The 18,451-nt window shown below is 33.2% G+C and overlaps 1 protein-coding gene across 2 annotated transcripts in view; it reads right to left on the reverse strand.

The window, feature by feature from the left end:
* Window positions 1-18,451, reverse strand: part of Sema2a (Semaphorin 2a) — a 1,027,416-nt gene that overhangs the window by 73,109 nt on the left and 935,856 nt on the right. For both annotated transcript variants that reach the window (XM_089642321.1, XM_089642320.1), the window contains 2 exons: window positions 7,579-7,849; window positions 5,004-5,234 (listed from right to left, as the gene is read on the reverse strand). In XM_089642321.1, coding sequence (XP_089498447.1) covers window positions 5,004-5,234; window positions 7,579-7,849 — 502 coding nt within the window. The remainder of the gene's footprint in view (window positions 1-5,003; window positions 5,235-7,578; window positions 7,850-18,451) is intronic.

Raw genomic sequence — 18,451 nt, forward strand, 5'->3', positions numbered from 1 at the left:
GTCATGAAAACAATTATAATCATAATTTTATTATAAACCCCCTATTTACAAACTGACTGCAATCCTTAGAGAACAGGCATCAGGTAGGTCTGTTGTCCTTGTTCTACCGATATTACAATGGAAAATGCTCCAAGGAACCAGCGTCATTGATCCTTTCTACATCGGTGCATAGTCGCAAAACACGTCAAAACGCGACCAACATATGTACACGGTAAACATTTGTCACATGAGAATGGGTCACTTTTACGATTCGTACTTGAGTTCAACAGCTCGGCTGTGGAACAATTTGCCGGCCTCTGTCTTTCCTCCCTCCTACAATATGAGTCTCTTCAAGACCCGTGTTTACTTCTTCCTCTCTTTAAAAGGGCCATCCACATAACATCCCCAAAGATGACAAAGGCTTTGAAAAAAATTATTTTCTCAGGGTCTCTCCTATATGGATCTCCTATATATATATATATATAAAGTAAAGTTTGTAAGTAAAATTTGACTTACAACTGTGTGTAATTGTGTATTTTTTGTTATATAGGTAAAAGAAATAAGTTTTTTTATAATTTTCTCAGCCAACTTATATTTTTTGTAACTATTACACTATAATCCAAGCTTTATTATAACTTATTATCAAAAATCTTTGCCAATTGCCAAGTTTGCCAAAAAATTTCCAGCTCAGTGCCAAATTGAACACAAATTGAGGACACACTAAGATTGGTTTCCTTAGTTTGCACTAGCACTAGTCGGATGAGAATATATATATATAATTATATTTATATACAACTCCACACACAAGTATATATTTATAATAATTCTTCTCAGGATGCTTTAAGGCTTGTCTGGATGATGGGTCAGAACAGAGAATACACCGATGGGTCGTTCCACAGCTGGTATTTCTTTTCGGTCGTTCCGAGGTGTAGAGGTAGAGCCCAAGAACGAGTGGTTAAAACGATCAATTCTCACGCAGATGTATCACATGTGTATTGTTTTCTTCTAAGTTTTGACCATTTGACGTCTTTACCGATTGTGCCAAAACCATCAAAGACGCCGGTTTCATTGAAATGATTCACTGATGCTAGTTCCACTGGATCCACATTTGCTCATTCTCATCTGTCGCATATGTTTACAATCTGTCCAAACTATGGAAATTTAATAGACGAGTTTTTACAGAGCTAAGGGAGATTTCAGGTATAGTATAGATACTCCAGATCAGATCAAGTGTGACTGTCAACCTAAATAGTAAAACTCACTTGGAGATGAGTGAAAGATTGCTTCCAATTCCAGTTGTGCATAAGTGGAACCAACTAGTGGGTGAAAAGCTTACATGCCCTAACGCCCTTGGGATCAATAATCAATTACAAGTCGATGATGATAATGATGTTAAGAAAATATGATTATGTAAAAAGAGGCTTTATGAGAAATATGGACTTCTTTTCATTATTGCTCTATATTCTCATGTTTTTATAATCTCGAGTCCCTGACTGGTTTTAGTAACGCTGTCATTCCTAATAAAAAAGTCGAAATAATGAACACCTTCAATTTCTTTTGATGGGAGGTGAATTTAGAATTTTTATTGAACCATCGAGATCCCCGAAATTCTGTCGTGGAAATTAACCTTTGAATATTTGTTACGAATTGTTGAAATGCTAAACAATTATTATTCACCTTTTTCCTTGAACAAGAAAAAGCAATAAGTAATGTAATATTTTAAAATATTTTTATGATTTCAAGAATTCTCTTGACAAGTTTTAATATCTAATAATCTTTGATGATCTTATATACGAATTAAATATATTATTTTATTGTGAAATTTAAAAATAGGTTTGCCAACATCAATTTGGAGTTAGTGAGCTAGAAACCTCTTGAAAAAGTGAGTTCTAACTCACTTTTTCAAGAAGGTTCTAGCTAAATAGTTTTAGGTTTTTCGAAAAGGTTCTAACCTTCTCGAAAAAGCACAAAAAGCCTTAATTAAAGTTATTAGATTCCTTTGAATAATACAGGAACTATATTATACCATAATTACACATCTCTATAAATTTACCGAAAAAAGTGGGTGTGTCAAGCCTACGCAAGACAGAAGTGAAACTTCTAGTATTCCTCTCTCTCTATTTTCATTTCATCATCTCTATTTTCTCTCTTAGGTTAGTTTGAAAATTAGAGGTTAAATAATTCAACGACGAAGCATGGATTTGCTTTTTCTAATATTTTCTTATAGATGAATGACGTTCGATTAATGTATAGTTCCAAAAATTTTCAATTTATTCACAAGTATACAATATTACATAAATAACAATATTACAATTAAAAATTACAAAGAAATTACAATGACAATTTACCAATCATGTGCCATTTTCATTGTCAATTTCATGAATATCATTTCCTAATGTCGTGATAATTGGGTTATGGTAACTAAAGTGCGAGATATATACATGAGCACTTAAATCCTTAATGAATCGTGCAAAAACTGCATCGATTGTTGTCCCGTGTCGGGAGAGAACGTTCGTGAGCGGCTCCCCCACCTCAACAAGCGCATATGGTGAGAGAGGGACAGTGAACGGTGAGCGGTGGTGGGGGTACCCGCATTTTCGTGTCGATCCTGACTCGGTTTTACTCCGTCCCAGAAAATTCATTACGCGCCTAAAGAAGTTTCACTTCAAAAATAAAATAAACCATTATACTGCACAGCACAATTATGAAACAAGACTTGATTCCGAAGACAATTACCATGTACAGACTAAGACTACCATATACGTACACCATTTAAACAAAAAATGAAGAAAACAAAAGTCTCTAACATAAAATTCATATGAGAATAGTATTCAGGTACTCAGAACTTCTACAATATAACAACAAACTTCACGCCTAGATTTTCATTTTTTTTTCACATTAGGATAATAAAACCCAATTTCATTTATACCACCTCGAAACAGGCTCAGACTGGTGAAGTGATTTGTAAAAAAAATGTATTTTCTATGTAGTTTCTATTTTTATTTTTTTCCTATAAAATTTGAGTTATAACTGTATGTCATTGTGTATTTTTTATCAAAAATCTTTGCCAATTGCCAAGTTTGCCAAAAAATTGCCAGCTTAGTGCCAAATTGAACAAAAATTGAGGACAAACCAAGATTGGTTTCCTTGGTTTCCACTACCACTAGTCGAATGAGAAGAAAGTCTAATAGAAGACCTAGACAAACATTCCACCAGCAATTCATAAGCTATACTATAACGACACTAAAAAACCATTCAAATAATATTTAAAATGTTGGTCCTTATCATGGAGAACGATGAATAACCGTTTACCCAATTGATAATCCAGCAATGAATTGATACAAAACGTAGTAGAAAAAGACGCCATAACTAATACCTTACTTGCACTAGTTTAATTACGTTGTTTTAATTGTTATATGAAACATAAGCCTTTAAAAGAATTTAACTAAAAATAAATCTTTAGGAAGCGGTTACGGGTACCGCTGCCCCCGGAACCATTTATTGGATACACAACACATATGCCATAAAATTTGACTTGATTTGAATGATTGCCCAGGTTCTTGGAGAGAGGTTTTTCTAGGTCTTGGCAGTGGATGAGTTTGCACAGCTACTGCGTAGCGGGGGAGACTGATTGAGGGAGGCCTTTGACCTCTCCAGCCGGACTCAATTTCGACCTATCTCCTTGCGCCGCAGTGGGAGGAATGGATTCACACTTCCGTCACTCCTCTTCCCATGGTAGATGATAAGAAAAACTCAATCGCGATTTATTTAGTTTTTGGGAAAACACCGTACACGTACATGGGCTTTCCCTCAAATGCGCTGTTTTGGCGACCTTTTTCAGCTTAAAAATAGGTATAGGTTTGAGCAATCTTATTCGGTACGTTTAATACATGTCCAGGTTGGTATTGTAGGTATTACGCTGAAATGTCAATTTGCCTTTGTCATGGAGTGAAAAGCTTTCCAGTCCGCAGTCATCTAATAGGTCAGACCGAGGCCATGGGACTAATTTATAACTTTTTTATGGCGACAAAAAAATCGATATGTTTTTGCGTCAGTTTCGAGTATGCAGATACATACACGTAAAATAAGATTGTCATTTTTACGGCACAATATACGTCTTTCATAAAACGAAAATTATAAAAATGTGAATATTGTCAAAAAGACAATTTTGATGAAAAAATGCTGTGAAACATTCTTATTATTTAGAAATTCGACCAGTTTTGGAAGAAATCCCGAAGAACCGAGATTATTCAAGTTATCAACAGTTTAACCAACAGTTTAAACAACTAAACGCAATGGAACTGTTTATAAAACTTACGTTTTGTATGAATACCGCACAAGAGTTCCAATAGACTGGAGTCACTGGGTCAAATATATTAGAAGAACGAGATGTGCTATGAGCAGTTCATACTGTGTGGAATTGTTTTGCCCAGTGTCGCCGGTTTTGTTCACTAATACTACTGCACACCTTCGCTTACGCTAAGGTATCCGCACTAATACATAGAACAGATTTTTGTGCGTACACGTCCCGATAGTATTCAAAGTACCCTAATTAGGTAGTACTCCGCCTACGGTCCGGCGGCCAACATAGCATATCTCGTTCTTCTAATATCTTTGCACTGGGTCAATGGGATCGGCAATCGAGGTATATTGTGAGATTGACGGATGTGGGAGAGGCAGGAGATGGGGGAGAGGAAGTTTGTATAGTACTAGATTTAAATGCATATCTATCGACAAACGTGGACAGTGGACAAAAACCGTTCGCGTTCCACGATTAAATCAGTTTACGATATTATAATATGGGTTCCGACCTATAAAGCTAAAAAACATTATTCTGCCAGAATGAGCTTGAATGGGAGTAGTCAATCCAATGGGAAGTCAACATGTTTCAAATTAAACACAAATGAAAATATTGCATTATTTCCAAAGATTCAATAAACTAGAAAAGAAGAAATGACAACTTCAACAGCTGCGGTGAAGGGGAAAAATTATAACTAGTTGTAGTAGTAATCAGTTAGACTTACGAATCTCATTGAAGTAGAAGGGGAACTCCCCGGGGATGCTGCAGTTAAGCCTGGCTTTGAGGTAGGTGGCCCAGTTCTGGCTGAGGATGTTCTTGCCACCGGTGTCACGCTTGCAGACGCGAGCCACGCGCGAGTACACAGCCTTGCCGCAGTTGATGTACTCCACAGCAGTCTCACGGAAGAAGAAGAACACGTGGTCGCCAATGTCGAAAGAGCCCACGAAGTTTGGTTCTGGAAGAAGAGTGAAATTTTAGAATAAATAAAAAAAATCACACGTTCCCTGGCTACGAAAAACCTGAAAATATTTGAAAACCCTCTACCACAATCATTATAATAGGCAAATGTTGTGCAATGATGGATGACTTAGCTAGCAGTGGACTTAACCTGTGACGCCTGTGTGGAAACCAAAATTATGTCTACTTTTGTACATCCTTCTGCTATGGGAGAGTTGGTGTTATTACTCTATCAGCATATATGACAGCTCACTCTTCCTTTGACTACTTTCGAAGGAATCTATTATTACTACGATAAAATTTACTTCCGGGGAAATATGACGAAGTCCTTTCGTTTATTGAAATTCGTTAAAAATCGAATAATAAATATTTTTGGGAATATAATTATCGGTTTTCCTAGAATTTTGCGAAATTAATCATAGCGAATAATAAATATTTCAAATTGTGGCCTCATCATCAAAGAGACGTAAAAATAGGGCATTATTAAAAAAAACTCATTATAATATTTCACTCGATACTATCGATGAAATATTGAACCGTAGCAGTCTCACAATGAGTTTATAAAAAGGATGTTTGATCTCAGTCACCGATTTCCCATTGAAACCAAATACTGTGAGCATTTCAACAAGGTGATCCTTTTTAGTCATCCCTCAGTGAATCGAGCCTTTTATTGTAGCCCACCCCACATAAAGGACACACGTCAGTCCCGATGAACATTTTAATATGTCTATTGCTAATATTGAACAAGGGTGCATGCTTCCCTTAAATAAGGCCAGAATTAATCTTGATGAGAAAATCGCCACGTGGCTAAGGCATTAAATATGGCCCAATACTTTTGTCACACAAATAACATAAATCTCTGATAATAATAAGCTCCACGCAGTAAATAGGTGGGATGAATCTTATCTATGTAGTTCACATGAGTGATCAATGATATTATAATGACAAAAGTTGGTTGATCCGTGAAAGTAGAAAAGTGTCGTTTTTGTTCGTTGAAATATATTTTTTGAAGCCGTTCACGCAGTTTTTGATAAAATTACGTCATTTTTTCGGGCTTTAATATCCTATGTTAACTCACGTTAGGTATATATCTATTTAAAACTTTTATAATTATTATAATTCTCACATAGTACAACTGTCCAGATATGCGGTTAAAGGTCAAGGTATCGTTTTTATAACAAATTATTATATTATATAGATAATAATAAAGGTGCGTTTGACCCAGAACGGATAAAAATTTGCCAATTTGCAGAAGAGATTTTTTTACATTACCTCCATACTGGAGACCGTGAGGAAAATAATTTACCATAGGGCTTATGTCACTATTGCTGTGTGGAGGGTATTTTTGAGGAGAGAAAGGAGTGAACATGGGTCTTGAAGAATTAATAGGCAAATCGTTCACAGCCGAGCTGTTGAACTTAAGAACGAGTGGTAGAAGTGACCCGTTTTCTAATGACAAATGTCAATTTGTACAGGGTCAGCAGTTGTGTACTATTAAAGAATCTGAGTGGCTAACTTGACTCTGGCTTCGATGAAGTTCCCGTGCCTGAGCTGGTTACACCAAGCATATCAATGGAAGGCATTTTGGGAAGATTGTTTCAGTTGAAGGAGACTAGATTGAGAAAAAAGATACCCTCATTGCTCGAGATTACAGTGTTTGTTGAATCTAGAAAAGACTCTTCAACTAGAATATTTAAACCATTAAGTTCTTACCCACTAAAATCACTTGACATCAATACATGTAGACAAATGTATGTAAGTTGCGGGCGGTATCGATAAAACTAAGCAATTTTTAGTCGAATAGAACTGTCACGCGTGCCAGCAAAAGTCTACTATCACCGATTAAAAATATTTATTTTTAAACCTTATATATGTTTACATATATTGGACGTGCGTTTGGCGTGCTTCCCGACTGTGGAAAACTATGCATTTGTAATGAAGCACAAGGCCGGAAGTTTTCCACACGGAGAAAAATGACTATGGATGATTTATTAAAATTCTGATAAAAATGTGATGGCAATCCATTTCGTCATAAAATAAGGGTATATTCAGGTGTTCTTTTCCTAATAAATATAACGACGTAATGCTATCATATTCGTATTTTAATGAACACCTAGTTCCTGATTTCACCTCCTCATAGCATATTCGCGTTTTACTGATACCTTGTGAAGAAATCTGTCAATTCATTGGTTTAAGACCTGTAGTCCTGCTTTAAACAGGAAAACGAATGAATTTATAAGATTGTTAATAAATTTTGTATTATTTTATATCAGTAAGTTTTCTTCGTGCAAGTTCTCAACAGATATATATTTTTTTGAATTACAAGAATATAATTTACTTACTGTCCAGCCACTTGCTGTCATACTTCAGCGTTCTCTTGAATGAGAACTCTCTCCGTCCGGTAGTAAGGTTATGTAGATCAGCCCTGAAGATGACAGTGTCAGCCTTGGTGAACTCCGCATTGGTCCCGGAATACAGGGCGGGGAGGTTGCCGGGGTTGCCTCGTTCCACCCACACCGCGGTGGAGTTGTCAGCAGGGTCGTAGGGACACTTTGCGATACCCATTCCGATTCCTGGGACATATTCGTGGCGGGGGAGGTGTGTGAGGTTCGACTGTGGAGAACAAATTTAAAACATTATTAATTTTTCCTGTATAACGCACAATTTACAATAACATTTTATTCACATTAATGTAGGCAGTGAATGGTGTATTTTAGGAACAATAAAGTAACTATGCCTTTGGCCAGAAAATGAATGCTATTGGTTTATCTTAGGTCCAAAATTCCACTTTCTCGAAAAATTATTTTGAAGGGGTAGCTTTTATTTTATGGTAAATGATCTTGATAACTTATTTTTTGTGCTATTTTCAGGGGTTTTATTTGATAATTGTGTGTAAGCTCTGTCCCAACCACTAAATAACTTCATAGGAAAGAGATGAATGAAGTTGGTAGTGCATCATAAATAAGTTCCTTAGTTTTTATATTTACTAAATTTACACATTGGTTGAAATCGAAAAAGTAAATTAATTAATTAAGTTTCCTAGATTATTAATTATTTTTTATATGGTTTGTTCATTTAGATTGGCAATCTATATTTGGTTTGGTTTGATCTCTCTACATCTTGAGCACGTGGTCCAATTACAATTGACTATATGACACTTCTGATTAAGATTAGTTTTATTAGCTTTCGTTAGTTTTATATTGTAATTTAAAATTTAATAAGTACATTTTTTAGCTTTATTCGTTGTATCTTCCCATATTTTTCCTTGAACTGTTACTGCAGTATCGTCGGCAAACAATAAATTTTTATCATTTGTATCGATATACTAGATAAAAGTTCATTTATATATACTTAAAAGAGTAGAGACCCAAATACAGTTACTTTGGGGACACCGTGGGACAAGAAAAAAATATCATCAATTATTGTGCGTTTTTGAAGATTTATTATTTAGTTTTATAGTAGCTTTAACAAATACATGAATCAATTTAAATAAACTGAATCTTTACATTAGCCACAGAAATTGTTTGCCAATAGGATACACGCGGGCGGAAAGATAAATATTACTAGCATTATATCAGCAACTCCCAGGAATATGCTAAAATCAGGTTATAATAATATGAAATTCGAGTGACAATGGAATTTACGATTGTGATTCAATTATCGTAATAATTTCCGAGTACAAATCAAATCAAACTGTACATATTTCAATCGTGTATCGCTCACAGCTAACAATAATTAGGAATTACCCATGTTAATAATTATGTCAGTGCATATAGATTATCCCAAGAGTACCAACATCAGTTTCCAAATCAAACCGAACGAGATGTACCACAAATTTCGTTAATGTAATCTCATTGTTAATTAAAATTATCGTTTTACTGCAGCCAGAAATTATTTTGAAACACAGTTTTAGGTATTGTTAGAAAAATGATGAATGGCGTAACATATACGTGCTTCTACACACACAATGCATTTTCAATAAATCAGTGTAAGCCGAAATTAATTTAAACAAACAATAACAAATCATTTCAAATTTGTTTTAGCCACTACTTACAATTAAATGATTGATTAAATAACTAAAAATAATTTTGTCAAATTTCTTGAATGTTCGTAGGATTTGTAATAGCTCATTGTCAAACAAATTAAAGGGTGTATCGAAAAACCAACCTTAAGAATTTCAAATCTTCAAGTTGATAAACATATGGACTCAGATATTACAAATTATACAAATTTTTTCCACAGTTGAAAAATAAAATTATAGTCCCACAAGAGGTAAAGAAAATGATTTTTTTCAATAGCTTGAATTTGTCCATATATTTTTTTTGTAATGAATTAGGTGATTTTTTTTTCCAAGTTGATAAATTTAAACAACAGATTGTCAAATAAGAGTATATACAAATAATACAAAAAAACGTGGATCATAAATTTTAAAATAAATTTTTTTTCTAAACACTCTAATATACAATGATACAAAAACCATGTGTTTTGGTTGTTCACTGCGGTACTTGTACGGTTGATTAATCTCGTCTGAAACAAAAACACTTTTTCCGGATCGAGTGTAACATGTACCTAAGTTTATTTCACACTGATTTATCTATGGATGTTCCAACTTGATGGACAGATACAGACGTGGATACATGGAAAGCCATTATTAGTATAGTACCTACTCAAACAGTGAGGTGCTTACGAGAGCTATTAAGACTGTCTTCGATTCAATAATAAATAAACACACAAACACAGCTACACCGTCGTACCATGTAACTTTATTTGCACGTGTTTCATAATACGTTTTAAGGTTTGTTGAAGGCTGTTAATCGATGTTCCGATATTCAGGTCATGAAATTTCGCACCGTCACCCAACATAAAGGAAATAGGTTCTAAGATTAAACAAAACAGGTTTAGCAATCAATAACTTCGATGACTACAAACTTACCAACAGATTAACGCTATCGCGGCCGTGGTACGAAAATTGATTTTCTGATTAATATGCTTTACATTTCAGAATCGTCCCAGTTAGAACACAAATCAAAATATAAACTTGGCTTTAGAATGCTTTCGCTATTTAAGTGCAAAAGCATTCTAAGAAGTCAACTCTTTTTTCGTTAAATTCATTCGCTAAATCCCACTGTGGGTTGCAAAGCCAAATTAGCGGCTAGAGGCGGTTGGAGCTTTCTATGGTCATGACATGAAGAAAAAGTTCTAACAGTTTATTGGTCATGGAAATAAGCCAATCTATTAATGGGAAAAACAAAACATGTAGAAATAACCTACCAAAGGCGCAAATATATATAAATATATGCTATACAGTGCGATAAGCGTTTTTTTTTTCAAAATTGTCTGAACAAACGGTTTAAGTAAGTTATGTAGTAAAAACTACCCTACGACTTTAACGCCAACCGCAAATAATATATTTTTCTCGAAAGAAGGAAAAATTCACTATACGCCATTATTTATCTATTTATTCAATTATTAAAGACCCTCTTGCGGGATTTTACAAATGAATAGTAACAATTATACATTAATACAGTACAAATTTACTATACATGACTAAACTGCTTCAGTAACAATCTTTTGAAATTATGTAGTGATAAATTAAAGATCTGATCTTCCGTGCTGAGGATTTAAGTTACATATTATTATAATTTTGTAGTATGGATAATGAAATGAAGTAATTTTAAATAACGCATAGTGTTTTTTCCGAAATAATTATTACATATAAACACGTAACATGGTGTTTTTAGTACATTTGAGTGATTTCAATCTGTATTTAGCGTCAGTTTTTTTTTTTGCTGATCTCCCTACGTTTTGTATCCAGCTTTTTATTTGAGGTTTAAATGTTATACAATTATTATTAAATTAGAACAAAATAACCTTGTTTTACATTTTCAATTTATTAATCATATTAATAATATGTACAATAAAGTGGTATTAAAAACCTAGTATTTTTATTCTTATTATTATAATTATGTATATCGACAAGTGTTTCCTAAATGTAATATTTTTTTAAACAAATAAAATTATTTTGAAAGAGATTGGGATTTTATTGTAAAGTTTAGTATCATAGTATGGGAAGCTTTAACATAAAAATTGTATTTGTAGTTGATTGTTGGTTATGTTTTTGACCTTGAAGTCTAGTGATTCTAATAAATATGCGAGTTGATACTTTTTGTGATTCGAATTTACGAATATAAGGGAGTATTAATTTAGAATATAATTGTTTAATTGACATGATGTTAAGATTGGAGACTGATTGTTACCTGATAGTGATTGGATATTTATAATGCAATAGGTATTTTTTTATCCAATTATGCAGGTACACGTTATGGAAAAAAACAGATTAAGGCGAGTTAAAACAATTCAAAGGAAAAAGTTGCCTTATTACCTAAAACCCGATTGCTTTGGCAACAATAATTGAGCACAGAAGACCACATTATTTAGTTTTACTCTCATTGATCTTAAAATGATTTCAGCCTGTAAAAGTGTTCGAAGCAACGAATTAAACGCGAAAAACCCCAATGAAACGTCAATAAATTCCTTTAATCTGGAATCTTAAGTGCCTTTATTCTCACAAATCAGAGGCATCGCCTAAGGTTCAACTATTTAACGCCTCTGCAGTTATAAAGCCTTAACGATTTTTCCATGTCGGCAACTACGGTGTAATATGCCGGCGTCTAGTCGACCAAACGACAGGCAAATAATAAAGGCAGTTACCTGTAGATTAGGCCACTTATAAGGGATAAATACAGCCTTCGCTAACGACTTTCTTTCAGTCGATTTTCACACCGTTTCCACTGAAAATTACACCGAAAAGATTAATACTGTTTGCAAGACGGATCACGGCGATATCCGGGTCGCATTTGTAATGGAACTGTAAAGAACACTTGATCATGTTTTGTAGAAATAAGTTAACTAATTGAACCGGAACACGAAGTCGAGAGTTACTTATTAACCTTAACTGAATAGATTAAGTGCATTAAGTGAATGCTTTATGAGACAGTTTTTAATTTGGTCTCACCACATATGACACCGCTTGCAGAAAACAGTGAGACTAAAATGTTGACCGAAGTGAATGAGTATTTTAAAAAGTTGTCGATTGGAAGTGCCGGGAAATTTGAATTTGAATTTATTTACCTATGTATTTTTTTAAATATTTATTACATTTTATGGAAGGAAGCTGTTGAGAGAATTATAATTTTTCATTCACTGTGGATTACTGTTCCGAGGCGGGATGCAGTTAGTTGTGTTAGTATTACACCGTGATTGCTTCATCTTCTAGTTTTTTTTTTTTCATTTCTTGATCTTAATGTTTGTTGATTTCACATCTTCATGTTTGTTCAACTTAACAGAACCTACAGAGTTCGTGTTATTTCATAATTTTTCATGATTTTCTCATCTGTTTATGTTTACTTGGATATATTTTGATGTTGTTTTTAAACTGGGTTATCAGTGGTATTTTTATTTTCATTTTGAAGCATGCAATTTATGGTTTTTCCGATAAAAAAATGTTTTTAATTTTGGGACATTATATCTATTTGTCAAAGACGGCTTAAGTAATGTTTCGACTTTAAATAAATACATAATATATCTCGACGCCACCTAGTAAGAAATTAAGTATTAAACAATACCTTCCCTACTGACATAAAGTCGGTTGCATTCAGGTGAAAAAATTAAAAAGTAATAATTGTTGAATAAAATACTAGTATTTATTGAACTATTTGGTGGTTAAAAATAAGCCGATCTAACAGTGGTTCCGTGAACCTGACCGGCAATCAGAAGAGGCGGCATTTATTTTTTCTCAGAAGATTTTTTCAATTTATATTTATGTTTCAGGCTAACTATTGTTGCTTATAATAATTTGTTATATTATTTTTAGTACTTTAACATGATTATATATAGCTCAATATCTATCGAGGTTCATTTTTGCTTAAGTATTTTGTTTTACTGAAATGAGTTTGTTATATTCTCTCGGGTTTCATTTCAATTACTATTTCGCAATTGGCAATCTAAAAATAAATTAATAGCCGAAAGAAAATACTCTAAGCCAGCAATATTACTTAGGCCTGCCTAAAAGTCAGTCTTTTCGGGAACAGAACTGACGTCATTACATCCCTAATAAAAGGTTAATGAACAAAGAACGCAGAGAAAAAAATTAAGGATTGTACCTGTACACCCTTCAAGAAAAGGTATAGTGATAATAATAATTTACGTTCAAATAACGGTATCGTTAACAATAAAAGGCAAGCAACGTAATTCTTTAAGACGAAGAATACAGCAAAATAACACTTGCCGTATTAAATATCGAGCAGTGGCGTGAGATCTATATTATTTTACTTCAAGTAATATATATATGATAACTAAAATGGAAACCAAAAACAAAGAAGAAGATAAGCTTTTTTATGGTATTGGAGTTCTAACTGCTGAAGCCAATGAAGCAATGACATCAATGGAATGTTATGGAAGGTAAGACTATTGGCTATTCCGATCAGGAAACTAAATACATTTAGATTCTAAAAACCCATCACCAATGAAGTGCAAATATGTTGCATGTTATTTAACTTATGTTATATTTGATAAAATATTATTTTACCTTGGACACGTATTGATATCGCGACTGTGGGTTCGTGTTTGTTTTCTTTGAAGATAATCTCTTTTGAGATGCCGAGTTGAAAAGCAATCATATAATATTTCTATGATAGAAAAAATCGCAAAGCATGCTACTAAATTTAAAAAAAACATGTCACATCTATCTGGTTCTGTTAGTAAACTTGTTGTACAGGGTTTTCCAATAAGAGGTGTTATTTGAATAGCCCGCTATTTCAGTAGATGTTACTTTTGAAGCTATCATTTTTTTTACTTTTGACAAGTAGAAACTACGCCATTAATTTAAATGAAACGATACACGCTTCAACAACGCATTGAAATTATTAAAATTCACTTGAGTGAATCAAATTCAAATCATTTTGAGTGATGAGGCCCATTTCCACCTCGGTGGCTTCGTCAACAGGCAAAATTGTCGCATCTGGGGCTCGGAAAACCCAAGAATTATTGTTGAAAAGCCTCTCTATCCTCAACGTGTGACTGGGTGGTGCGGTTTATGGTCCGGCGGAGTCATTGGACCTTACTTTTTCGAAAATGAGGCTGGAGAATTTGTTTCGGTGAATGGATTGTTCTATCGAGAGATGATTAATGATTTTTTATGGCCGGAATTGAATGGTATTGATCTGGACAACGTTTACTTTCAACAAGATGGTGGTACGTGCCACACAAGCAACGAAACCATTGATCTTTTACGATTGAATATAAAAATAACACCTCTTATTGGAAAACCCTGCATATATGAAATAATCCACTGTTTCTTCAAATACTCCTAAACTTAGATCTGGAGAGATTTTGAACAACATTGGCGTCCTTCTTTATTAAATTATTTTCTTATGTTATATTCACAATACTTCCTTACGCCAAATCAATAGATATTATTTTTTTTAAATATAAGCGCAATCTTTCTGCCATTCGTATTTACGTATTTCCCTTTCAAACCATGTTCAGTAATCTTCTTCTTCTTTTTGAATGCTTTTAACGGTCCCTTAATCAAAACGCCAAAACAAAATGTTACATGCCACAATCCCAAACACATTTTGACCCACTGGAGTTGGATACAAAATTAACTAGATTAAAATTAGTTATTACTATATATTATTACGCATCGGAAATGGCGGTAGTTTAAAAACCATGCGAATATATCAGGTGGAGAATTTATTTGCATTACGCAGAAACGTATTCGTACATGCACCAAAAAGATCTGACACTTCATTACTGAATAATCTTTTAACTTAGATTTGTAATACGTAGGAACATTTCGTATTATATTTATTTACATTATTATTTTTCTTTTAATTCGAGTAATTTAACTTATGCGGGAATGAAGAATCCTTTACAGTAACTTGTAGCACGCCTCTGATGTTTACCTCGTGTACCTACCCTTGGTTTAAGGCGGAAGGGTTAGAGATCCAGGAGGGGTCCTTATCTTTATTTGCCAATAAGGCCTAGCAATCTAGAATTATGGAATTAATGTCTGGTACTCGCAATAACAATTAAGATCTCATTAGTGGCGTGTAATTAATTTATAATGTTTTTCGTGAGATTAATAAGATTGTCATCTTCACATACATCGAGTGTCGGAAACGATTCTAATGAATATTATAAGATATATCTTATAGACTCGGAAAGTCAAATAATTGCCTGCATATAAATATATATTTTAATAATATACACTATTATTTATAAACATATTTATTGCTTGCATGTTGAAAGATTTTTCGGGATTTGTGTTAAATCCTTATTAGACTTTTCAGGAGTTGTGTGTTAGATGTTAAAATAATATATTAATTACTTATGAAAAGTTACTGGGCTTTTAACCACTCTATTAATAATTTATTCACTGTGTCAACAAGTTTCTGTTATATCCTAACCTTCTTCAGGACAGTATTATTATAAATTATTGTACTTAGGCAAATTTATAATAACACTGCCTTGAAGACGGTTAGGATATAGCCGATATAAATTATAAAAAAGTGGTTAATTTAGTTACATTGGTAACTTTTCAATTAATTATTTTATTAAACCACAAAGTGATGCTTTCCTCGATAGTAATACAGGAGTATGTGTCGGACATGGTGAGCGTATAATGATAGTATAAATTGTGTGGCCAAACCAAAAACACGAACCCAAGTATCATCATGTAGAAAAAAATACTCCCGAGGTAACCATCAACCCCAGCGTGCGAGATAACGATATTGGGTTGTTTGTAACTCGCCGCTGCAATAAGCAATCATCATAAAAAGTTAAATAACCAGCTACCTTCGACATCTTAAAATCTCCTTCACTGTCTGATTCGATCTTGTTCCTTCAGATTTCGCCTGAACTTATCTTCTGTCTCTTCTGAACATCACCTAACCGTGGAACACAGACCTCTATGCCTCTAAAGTCACTGCGCAAACGGGTATTCTCTGTTCACATGTGCTCAAGGGAGCGACATCGTACCTCTTCGTGCATCAGGACTTCAGCCTACATTTCTTGTGTGGCATGCCTGTCGGTCACAGATTTTTTGTTGGTTTGAATTCAGCTCTTTAATCATTTGAAATATATTTTGAAAATTTTCTCTGTTTAAATCCACCCATAAGCAAGAAGGGTAAAACGTTTAAATTAACAAATTAAATAAACAGTCCTATTTTTATTCCCTTTAAATAGGTGCAGATAAATCTATTTACACAGATGCAGTTTAAAAGTTAGATTTTTACAATGTTTATACACCGTGCTCAATGCTTGCCATAAAATAAAAAAATCCTCCCCTTGCGGATAATTCCACCCCTCAACGAATGCATTTTACAAAATTGCAACTTACATATGGTGCATTCAATAAAAATGTCAAAAAGAGAAAACGGTTTTATTACACGTAAATAAATGGATACACATATTTCATTTTTAGCATTGTTTTATGTTTTCATTTATTTCGAAGAGGTAGATTTTTTAGGAGTAGACAGGTGTTCTGGTATACACTATTACACAAATAAGATTTAGGTTTGAAAAAAAAAATTAACCAAAAAAATTTCTGGGGTACCTGACACAACAATCAAAATATATTTCATTATAAAGAAGCTTTATGCCCCCCAGGACTAGAAGCTATATACCCCCCAGGCCTAGAAAATAAAGTAGTCTGAGGTAGAGTTTGTACTTTGTATCTTGTATTAATCAGCTTGAATCTTTCTGCTTTCCATTCTGTTTAGAAGTCATCATAAGACAAGTAAGATAAGACAACCTGTGATTCTATTGAAGTTATAAACCTTTAAATAGTCATATGGAAAAATATGTTGTAGAGAATCCAACTGTGAAATAAACCATTTTCTAAATTGAATTGAAAAGAAGAAGCTGAAAAACGTCTTAATAATTGAATAACATCACTTTCTCTTATTGTTATTATTGATACCCATTCCCTGTTTAAATGTAAAATTATATAATTTAAAAAAAAATCCATTTTGTACCTTTGTTTGTCAGAACTGCTTATTTAATATTTTTAATTTTTAAAATTGGTCTTAAATTTTGAATGCAGTTATTTTAATTGTCAATGATATGGAAAAATCCTAACACTGTAATACCTGAATGTATAAAAGATTTTTATAACGCAAATAAAAACAAAAAATTCTATAAAATACAGTCATGTTAATATTGTTCTGTTATTTTACAAAAAATGCTTATTTTTAACACATCATCATTAATTTCCTCCCCTCATCCTTATCTCCACCATTTCTACTATTAAATAAATTTAATAATTAGAGAAATTTCCATCTTGCGATAATCCCATTTTTATCCAACAAAAAGTGTAAAATAAAAAAGCCTTACTTTATTGTGTATTATATATATGCAAAGGAACAAGTAATAATAAGTACCTACCTACAAAAGGCCTAGAATTCCTTTGTGTTTGAATTATGAATTTTTATTTTATCTTATGCGCTTTTAAAATGTCATTGATTTGTTGTCTTTATTGTTTAATCGCTATGTGGCTGACATTTGAGTGATCGAAATATTTTATTTGTTTAATATAGAAAGATCGACAAATAAAATTTAAATGTCGTTTCTTTGTATTTCAGGTAATGTTTGTAACGTAACGATAATTTAATTAGTATTTTAATAAAAGTGAAATTAAAAGAATAAATCTTTGTATTTCAGAGCAACACATGGTTTAATTTATCTTATATATTATAGAATTAAAGTACCTACGGTCCGTTCAATGTTCATTGCTTTGGCAATATTGGTTTTCAAAATTAAAATTATTTATGAACTGCAATCTCACCGAAATCACTGTGACATTTAAAATTTGCACATTAATTTGATAACGGCGGCACCGGGCGAGTCCTTTGTTGAATATTTGTTAAATTATTTCATTCAGAACCGTTCATTCGTTAAATTTGATTCGAACAATTTTTTTCAGTTTGCGCTCTTTCGGGTTCAATGAAATGGAAAAACGGTTATCTTTGTGGAAATTTAAATTAATTTTTGACTGACCTTACAAAAATTGTGGCTGAAATTATCATTGCACAGAAAAATATATATTTTTTTTTTTTTTTATATTTACTCCACACAGGAGGCCCTGAAGAAAATAATTTCCCTCAGGGCCTATGTCATCTTTGGGGATGCTGTGTGGAGGGTCTTTTTGTGGAG

Source organism: Hesperophylax consimilis, chromosome 18 (genome assembly GCF_061612785.1).
Source record: "Hesperophylax consimilis isolate HC1 chromosome 18, BYU_Hcon_1.0, whole genome shotgun sequence".
In the NCBI taxonomy this organism is placed as follows: domain Eukaryota; kingdom Metazoa; phylum Arthropoda; class Insecta; order Trichoptera; family Limnephilidae; genus Hesperophylax; species Hesperophylax consimilis.